This window comes from Syngnathus acus, chromosome 16 (genome assembly GCF_901709675.1).
Source record: "Syngnathus acus chromosome 16, fSynAcu1.2, whole genome shotgun sequence".
Taxonomy (NCBI): domain Eukaryota; kingdom Metazoa; phylum Chordata; class Actinopteri; order Syngnathiformes; family Syngnathidae; genus Syngnathus; species Syngnathus acus.
In genome coordinates, this window is record NC_051101.1 from 11,701,658 (window position 1) to 11,711,020 (window position 9,363).

The 9,363-nt window shown below is 46.1% G+C and overlaps 1 protein-coding gene across 1 annotated transcript; it reads left to right on the forward strand.

Moving 5' to 3' along the window:
• Positions 1-815: 815 nt before the first annotated feature.
• Positions 816-7,332, forward strand: she (Src homology 2 domain containing E). Its single transcript, XM_037274435.1, has 6 exons — positions 816-1,710; positions 2,764-2,890; positions 3,997-4,260; positions 4,451-4,781; positions 5,545-5,664; positions 6,456-7,332. Exons 1-6 carry the CDS (start codon positions 1,261-1,263, stop codon positions 6,649-6,651), a joined length of 1,488 nt encoding a protein of 495 aa, XP_037130330.1. The 5' UTR covers positions 816-1,260; the 3' UTR covers positions 6,652-7,332.
• The last annotated feature ends 2,031 nt before the right edge of the window (positions 7,333-9,363 follow it).

Here is a 9,363-nt window from a genome sequence, read left to right on the forward strand (position 1 = left end):
TCCCGCCCAGCTTTTCCGGAATAAGCGATCTGATTGGACGGACAGCGTGAGATGTAGGCGGGTCTTAGATGTAGGCCCTGCCTTCTATTGGCTAAATCACAGTCAATCATTTACCAGGGGTCACCAACTCCGGTCCTCAAGGGCGCCAATCATTTGAATCAGGTGTGTTGTTGTAGGGCTGCACCTAAAACAGGCTGGATTGACGCCCTTGAGGACCGGAGTTGGTGACCCCTGATTTAACCTGATTTATAGAACAGTACTGTGACTAACATTAACAGGAACTTAGTGAGTAATTTACTGGCACCGCAATGAACGTAAAAAACGATAACCACAATTTTCAAGGCAAGTGTACTTACAGTAGATGACTAAAGACAGCCGAAACTCATTTAGTTTCGCCTTTTTAACCAGCAGATGGCGCAATTATTTTTCGCCACAAACTAGTACGCAGACCATTCAAGTCGCAAGTGGGTCTTTGGCCCAGTTTTGTAAAAAATTCAATAAAATGGGGGACGTGGGTTGTAAAAAATAACGCACATAAATTGGGGGTCGGGGAACACACGCTGAAGAGTCTTTTATAGAAATAAAAAGTTCAATCTGAGAACACCGTCATTCAAATTAATACATCTCTGTCCAGGTTAATCAAAACAAATGAACTTTTGATTCAGGAATTTATTAGACAGCTCATATACTGGATGTCAATAAATGTTGCATGTGATCTTAATGTCAGTAACTGCACTAACAACAGATAAAACTTTACTCAGCCTTCAACCCCGCCCATTCGAGATAGCCACATCCCCTTAAATAAAGTGGACTTCTCAAAAAGTCCGCGCACAACTTTCCTCGTCACCTCACTCATTTCCCGTGCGCAGGAGAAGCTGGACGGAGCGTATCACGTACCGGTAATGGGCTCTTCACTTGGCTGCAGGAAAATCTTCCAGTTTTTTCGTGTGTTCGCTCTGGAAAGGCTTCTCTTCAAGCTGAGGGGATAGTTGTTACTTGGGCAGGTGAGGGCCCAAATAACCGGTCGATGACACCCAAGACGCGCCAGGAGGAGCATCCATCTGGAGGACAGGGAGCTTTAAACGCAGCGAGTGCAGGTCAATATTCTTAATATAGGATTATTTCAAACAAGAAAGAAAGAAAAAAAGTTTCGACGCATTGCAGAAGTTACTGAGCTGTGCGTAAAATGCGTGCGTAAAGTTAATGCCACTTTAAATAAGTCAAGTTCTTGAAGCGCGATTTGGTATTAGCTAGGCAATCATGGCAAAATGGTTTAGAGACTTCCCCATCAATCTGAAGAATGGCAGCGAACGAGTCCGCTCGGCCTCCGAATCGGGCCCACAAACACGACACAAACCTTCATTCTCCCGCGACAGCCTGAAGGGAACCCTGCGTAAAGATAATGGAGTGGCTGCTTTGCTGGCCGGGAGAAATCGGAAGAACTCAGCTACGGAGTTGGGCCGTAACCACAACACCGGTTCTGCAGGTGGAACCGTGTGGGAAACTCTGGCGCCTGGAAAAAATCGTAAGAGCTCCTCCAAGTTGGAGGCGCCCGAGGAGAAGACTCAGACCAGGACCACCAGCCTGGCTCAGGCTTACATTAGCAGGATGATCAAAGTGGACAAACAAGACAAGACCCCCAAAGTGAACGAGAAAAGTGAGCAGACTAAAACCGACACCGACAGTGGACGCTCTGCCATTAAAACAACAGTAAGTGACTTCATTTTGTGAAATTGGAAAAATGTGTGAACTCAAAGTGGAGGAAGGTGGATGGGTTCAAACAAAGGTGGTTGGTGTCAATCCATTCATTTGGGGACACACCCAAAATGTCATTGACGGATTAAATGTTGCAGTATTATAAAGGATAGTTGAATACAAATGGTGCAGCAACACATGTAGACAATAATAAAACAACACTCACTTTGTAAATGGGGCAAAACTTTAATTTTTTTGTATATAATAATTTTTTTGAAAATTAAAAACACATTTCTTTTTGTTATTCCCATTGATTTACTATGAGGGTGGTCATGGAATTAATTGAACACAATTTAATTTATCTCAAGGCACCACTGCATAATATCCATCCATCCATCCATTTTCTGAACCGCTTAGTCCCCACGGGGGTCGCGGGAGTGCTGGAGCCTATCCCAGCCGTCATCGGGGGACACCCTGAACCGGTTGCCAGCCGATCGCAGGGCACACAGAGACAAACAACCATTTGCACTCGCACTCACACCTAGGGACAATTTGGAGTCTTCAATCGGCCTACCAAGCATGTTTTTGGGATGTGGGAGGAAACCGGAGTGCCCGGAGAGAACATGCAAACTCCACACAGGGAGGGCCGGAGGTGGAATCGAACCCGCACCCTCCTAACCGTGAGGCGGACGTGCTACCCAGCGCGCCACCGAGCCGCCCCACTGCATAATATGAGAAATTAAAATATTTTCTCTAAAACAAAAGTTCACTAACATTTTACATTACGATATTTTCAATCCCAAAATTAAATCAAAAACTAGTTGATAGTGCTCCGCTTTGGAGCTTCCACTCTATTCCCGTTCCCATGGTGAGCTCTGTATCCAATTTCCATCCTCAGCAAAAGAAAACAATCCAGTGAACCCTTCATTGTGTCACATCAAATAATAGTCTGACCTCTTTGCGCCACTATTTCCGCTTGTCTCTTGTCAGACAAACGGGGACTCCCCCACCGACACACAAACAAGTCAACGCTTATCTTATCTCCATCGTGCCTTTTGTGTTTTCTAGCTGATTATCCTCGAGGACTACGCCGATCCGTTTGACGCGGAGAAAACGAAGGAACAGAGGGAGGCGGAGCGAGCTGGAGTCAATGACGGTTACATGGAGCCTTACGACGCCCAGGTGATCATCACAGGTAAGATCGGATGGTTGTTCCCAAAAACTTTTGGTGGCAAGCGGGAGCTCCGGCGGCACACCGACTTCCATGGTCGGTTGCTACGGCAACAGTGTTGTGAAGGGACAATGGGCGCAGCTTCCTCTTCCAACTTCCTGTCTCCTGCCTCTGTTTCCTTTGCCCCATTCTCTTGATATAGGAAGCTGCCCCCACTGCGCACATACACACACTTAACGTGTTAACAGAATGCAACAATCCCTTGAGCCCACCCCAAAAACAAAACCCCCAAATCACTTCCCAGCAGTCAGGAAGTAGCCTGGCCGACCGGCCAATCCGAGCCGGCGCTGACCTTTTCTTCCTGTGGCTCCATTGTTTGCGCTCACAATAGCGCAGACACACAGGCTACCTGTCGGTCGACGCAGAAACACAAGTCGGATTCCGACTTGTGACACGGCGCAGGATGCCGTAGATCTTTTTATCTCTGTCACCAGCACAAAGAACAACCTGGACTGTGTTTGTTCACGCAGAGTCACTACGCGCTGGACGTGTTTGTTTGCATGGACACGTCGTAAATCTCTTGAGGGTAACATTCACACGTCCGCTGGAGAGTTGAAGAGGAAGCCGCAGATATGATGTCGATATTTTACCGCTCAGCGTGGCAATTTAGTCCAATGGATATGCAAATCAACAAAAGTATGACTGTTTATATATTATGCACACTGGCGGAGCGAGGGGGGGGGGGGCTGCCGGGGCACTGGACCCCTCCATCCAGGTGCCAGGCCAAATAATTGACCTTTGGATATTTTCTGATATTTCCATGAATTATTTTCCACATTTCTACCCATCCCTCATGGGGAAAATTTGATGATTTTTTTATTTATTTTTTTTAAAGATTTTTCCTTTTATTTTTTGGGTATTATTATTATTTTTACATATTCTTGCCATTCTACCAGGGGCTGTATTCACTGAGGCAAAATCTAAAAGGAGGTCATGTTTTAAATAAAGATTTTTGCTTTTTTTTTTTTTTGTTTGATTTGGAATTATTATTATTTTTTAGATATCCTTGCGATTCTACCAGGGGCTGTATTCACTGAGGCAAAGTCTAAACAGGAGCTCATGTTTTGCAGAGGTTCGCCGCCGAGGCTCCAAAGACCTCCTCAAAGTGTGCGTGCTGCTCGACCGAGGCCAAGCGACGGGGAAGGGAGAGGAGGGCAGGCCGCCTCTGCCGCCGCCACCCAACATCTACGACACGCCGTACGAAGGCAGACTGGAGGGCGACAGCGAGGGCGTGTGGATCCCCGTCACACGACCGGAGTCTGACATCCGCCCGGCCGCCGAGTACGAGCTACCCTGGGAGTGGAGGAAGGAGGACATTGTTCGAGCCCTGTCAGGTAGGCGGTCGCGCCGGTGACGAGGCTGGGCGGGCGCTCGTGGAAGGAAGGGTGTCATGGTCTTTATTTGTACAGTCATGTCAGCACTGTACTATCTGTTTGCTTTACGCAGGAAGCTGAACAATCCTCTGCACATGTGTTGACTTTGCTGATGGAGTTTTATTGATATTGTGTCTGTGGCTTCCTGCAGCCCAGTTTGAGGCAGTGGATTGTTCCCCCGCTAAAGAGATTGGTCGCCAGCAGCAGCAACAACAACAGCAGCAGCAAACTTTGAGGCAGAAGAACTGGACGCACAAAACGCTAGTGTCCAGCTCCTCTTCCTCCTCCTCCTCCTCGCCTTCCTTTCCCTCGTCGCCCATTCTCAAGCTTTCCCCGATAACGAGCTCGTCCCCGTCGTTCCCCACCCTGAGAGTCTCGCCCTCCTCCTGCCCCAACAAACCTCCCTCTCCTACCTCGCCCAACGCCCCGCTGGATGGGGAGGCGGCTAAAGTGGACCCCGGCCTGCCGTTGGATAAGCAGAGGTGAGGAGCAAGATCGATATTTATTTAGTTGGCACAGTCTGCAGTTTAGCAACTGATTTACAGTCCCGTCCAAAAGTATTAGAACGGCATGGCCTTTTGTTGATGTTGTCAGATCATAAGATGAATATGACACAAAAATGTTACAGTATAAACAAAATATACATAATATATAAAAATAGTTTTTTTAATTATACCTAAAATAATAATTAATAAAAAAAATTCAAAATTAAATAAAAAAAATACACATAATATATTAAAATAGTCTATTATTAAAAGTTCATTCTCTATGTGGATTTTAATCAGATTAATTGTTTAGCGCCTGTAACTTCAATTTTTACTTGCAAGTCCCCCCCCCGAAAAAATAATCACAGTCACTTATATCTGAAGGCAGCACTATAATAATTACAGAAAAAAGCCTTTGACAATTTGGCTTATGTAAATCCCTTGTAAAGCAAGTGGCGAGACTTCAAGTGCATCATGCCTCTCTCCATCTCATTAAGCATGGCCTTTCAAATCAAACGAACCCGGCGGGTGGACGCGCTCGCAGCGTGCCAGCATTTGTAGCAACTGAATGTCATTCTGTTCCCCGCTAAGTTGCCGTCAACACCACATTGTGTCTTAATGGAGTTTCCATGCAGTCATGCGGAATTTGTCTTTTTTTCCCGCGACGCTCTAACGTGCTCTCACCTTTACTCCAAGCATCTTCTTGACACTTGACTTTGTCTCCATATGTGGCGGCGTCTCCTTCGCATCCCGGGGAAAGCTGGTACCATGGCAGCGTGAGTCGGCAGCAGGCTGAGGCTCAGCTGCAGCGCTGCAGGGAAGCCAGCTTCCTGGTGAGAGACAGCGAATCAGGAACCAGCAAGTACTCCATCGCTCTCAAGTGAGTATCATGATATATGATACATTTTGTCATTTTGAAGTTAAGTGTAGAAATGAATTGAGAAAATGCATACAATCCATATGAAGACTACTCTAACTCAATGTGTAGTTGGAATTTTGACATCTAGGGGGCAGTCTAGTATGCTTTGCTTGATTCAGCAGCACAGAGAACTTTGTCATATGACATAATAGGAGTGTACCATTTATTTTTAATTCTTGGAATAGGGGATGGTTCAATCTTGAATTGAATCGCTTCAATCTTGAAAAAATAATTACAGAAAAAGAATATGAATGCACGGTTGCTACTTAGCATAGCAGGTAGCTCACACATGATGGTGGGCAATGGTTAAAACGAAACAAAAAAAAAATGTTCACAAAGCACACAAAATGATTTGTGTATGGAACACACACACACACACACACAAGATCTGAATACAAGTTTTTTTTGTACAAATGACAACTCAAGTGTCATCCATGGAGTAAATCTACCTATCAGTGCGGACCCGACCTAACCTGAAAGCTGGTGTGTGTGTGTGCGTGTGTGTGTGTGTGAGTGCATGCGGCCCAGTGCACATTTGTTCGACGCTGCTCACTCATTTGAGAGCCCTCATCATTAACCCCTTTACACACGCACTGAACCTTGGCTACTGCACACCATCAGTTAGCCGGGGTATAGATAACAGCAAGTGATTTAAATTCCCATATCCGTCCGGCCCCGGCGTATATTTCACGAATGCGTCCCGACTCCATTTCTCTTTGAGCTGACGCTATTGCCTTCTTGTCGTATATCAGGACCAGTCAGAGCTGCGTGCACATCATCGTGGCCCAAACCAAGAGCAGCAAGGGTCTGGGTTACACTCTGGATCAGAGTAGCTGCGTCTTCAGCAGCATCCCTGAACTGGTGCACCACTACCGCTCGCACAGACTTCCTTTCACCGGGGCCGAGCACATGACCCTGCAGCACGCCGTGCAAAGGTCGCATTTGTAACCGGCGTGATACGTTTACTCAAAGATGTGCTGCTGAGGAATGTACCATTTTATTCGAAAGGGGGGGGGAGGGTTAACTTCAAGCTGCCAGTTTTACTGTCGGCTTTACCAAGACGCTTTAGAGGTGCTGACACGATCAAGTGCAATGCCAGACAATTAGACTGGCTTTGTAAGATCTATACGAGTGATTGGAGTATAGCCATTCGTCCATCCGCGCCTGTCAGTCAACGTATTGATCCGTCCTGAAAATGAGGCTCGTTTGCCAGCCAATCTGGACGTCAAGAGAAAGAGTTTTAGGAGTGATTAGATGCCTCGGAAGGGTTAAGGTGGTCGTAATCTTGCGAGTCGGCACAATTGCCAAAGAATGCTGAGGTGTGCGAATAAAAGCGGGACAGTGATATGAATATTCGGCCTATTGCTGATGAAAAAGCGCCTTCCCGTTAGTTTGCCTTTTTAAGTGCTCTGAGTGCCAGGCTAAATTTACAAAGACATGTTTATGATTATTATATATTGAGCATTTGCGGATTAAACATTTTGGGGCTTTTATGATTTTTTTCCCAGTCCTTCAATGATGCCTGTATGATGTGACTGATTACTTTAGCAGCCCCCCCAATTGTGATGAAAGCTGTATATTCTTGTTGTAAGCATATACCCAGTAAATAAAGTTGCATTTGTCACCGTGTGTTATTAATAGACTAGCAAAGGAGAAATATACATGCAAGGCCGTTAGGGACATAATTCAGCATTACTGCTCACGTGCGCAATTAAATGTTCTCACGCGCACCAATGCTTTTTTTTTTTTTTTTGCTCACATACACTACTGTAATGCTATAATATTTTCATTTTTTTTGCACTTGTAAACAAAAGCATACAATATTTCAGTATTGCATATCAGTGGGAAAAATGTCAATAGTGAATATTTTCAGAAGTAGCATGAGAGCATTTCAGTAGTGTGTGTGAGAGGTATATAGTAAAGTAACCGTCTTTGTATTCATGTCAACAAACACACGAGTAAACACAGGTTTGCATGACTGTCTCAGCAATGCCTGTGCAACCATGTGAGTGTATGTGCAGAAAAGAGAGAGGGATTACCAGGTTGCCATGGCGATTAGTGAGAGTGAGGTAGGGCCATCTCTTCAGGGAGGGGAGGGGGGGAGAGAGAGAGATATATAAAAGCAGCTATGAATAACCGGGACTTGCATGAGTGGCGATGCGCTTTGCATGCGGCATGCGATGTCCGTTTGTGTGACGTCACAATCGGTCTCTAATTGGAGGTCGGAGAGATATTCACCGTGATTTGACGCGCGCTAATCTCGGTCGCGTTTCTTCCGCTGCTGCCCGCCGGCGGGCGGGTCTGGAATGTTACATAACAAACAGACACCCCGGATGAAGCGTCACCTCTCCTTCCCATCTGTGTAACGCCTCGCGGTCAGCCCGCCTAATTAAAAGCCACGAAGTAGGTCACAGCAAACAAGAGGCCCCCCGCGGGAATAGGCCGCGCGCATTATGTCGTCCTCAATCCACTGCTCAGATTGGGTTTATTTGCTGCACTATTGTTTCGGTAACAATCGTTACAGTGTGCTAAAATGACCAAGCCGTGCAGAAATGCACATTGGGAAAAAACTTTTGGAAATTTCAGAAGTGCTAATTGATGTTTTGTCACTGTAAAACAATTTAGCGCGTTTGCAATCTTCGCAGATAAACCGCGGATATTTGTTTGCGTGCGCAATCAATTTTGGGCTGTTTTTTTGCACATGCAAATCACTAAATCAGACTCTCTTAGCATGAATGCTGCCAGTCAATCCGCGATAGCACTTTTATAAACCCACTCAATAAATTGGATGCTGTTTACTTTCATCGACGGACCAATAAGATTAGCACGATGCGCGCGGCAGCTCGTGGACGGAGTGACAGCGAGAGAAAAAAAAAAAGGGACAGAGCGGAGAAGGGAGGGAGGGAGGGTGTTGGGGGAAGACAAGCACTCGTGGGGGTCCCAGCTTTTAAATAATTCAGCGAGAGACTCACAGCAGCACTCAGTGCAGGGGAGGAGCACTGTCAGGTCAGCTCATTCACCGCACAGGAGCGGGCAAGAGGGAAGGAAGTGTGGATAAAGATAGCACGAGAAGGGAAGACGTTACTGCCAAAGCGGGGCCGTGCGCATTTGCGCGCGCACCCGTCTATACGTGCGTTATCTGCACGCGTGCGCGATGCAAGTCATTTAACAGTCAAGGTGAAACAGGTCGCTGCGTCTTGCACTTTTTGGGATTTCTTTGCATCACCGCGGCAACCGCCTCCTCCTCCTTCCCTTCCTCGCACTTTACTTTGTTGTCTTTTTACACTCATCCATCATTCTTTTCGGATCGCTGTGACTCACCACTGACTTGCTCTGAAAACACCGTCTTATTCAACCTCCCCATAACGCACATCGAATATTACCTCCGCCAAGGGTAAAAGGTCAAATGGAATTTAGCAGGACACAACAAAAATAAAGTTCGTGCAGGTGTTACACAAATTAGAATTTTGGTGCAAATTTGAATCATGTAAAATGTTCTATCACCAATTGATTTCAAACGCATCACTTAATTTGCTGATTGCTCCCAACGACCAATCAGCTCCTGCTTTCTCTAGCTGAGCCGTGATTGGTTGTTGCCTAAGCTCTGAGTTAATGTGACGTCATTTTTGGTCGACAGCACATGACAAAATGGCCAACCCT

Bases quoted from the DNA above. Each gene is read 5' to 3' on its own strand.
- she (XM_037274435.1), top strand. From the start codon at position 1,261: ATGGCAAAATGGTTTAGAGACTTCCCCATCAATCTGAAGAATGGCAGC. The intron at 1,711-2,763 runs GTAAGTGACTTC...TGTGTTTTCTAG, and splicing joins GCTCTGCCATTAAAACAACA to CTGATTATCCTCGAGGACTA. The intron at 4,261-4,450 runs GTAGGCGGTCGC...GGCTTCCTGCAG, and splicing joins CATTGTTCGAGCCCTGTCAG to CCCAGTTTGAGGCAGTGGAT.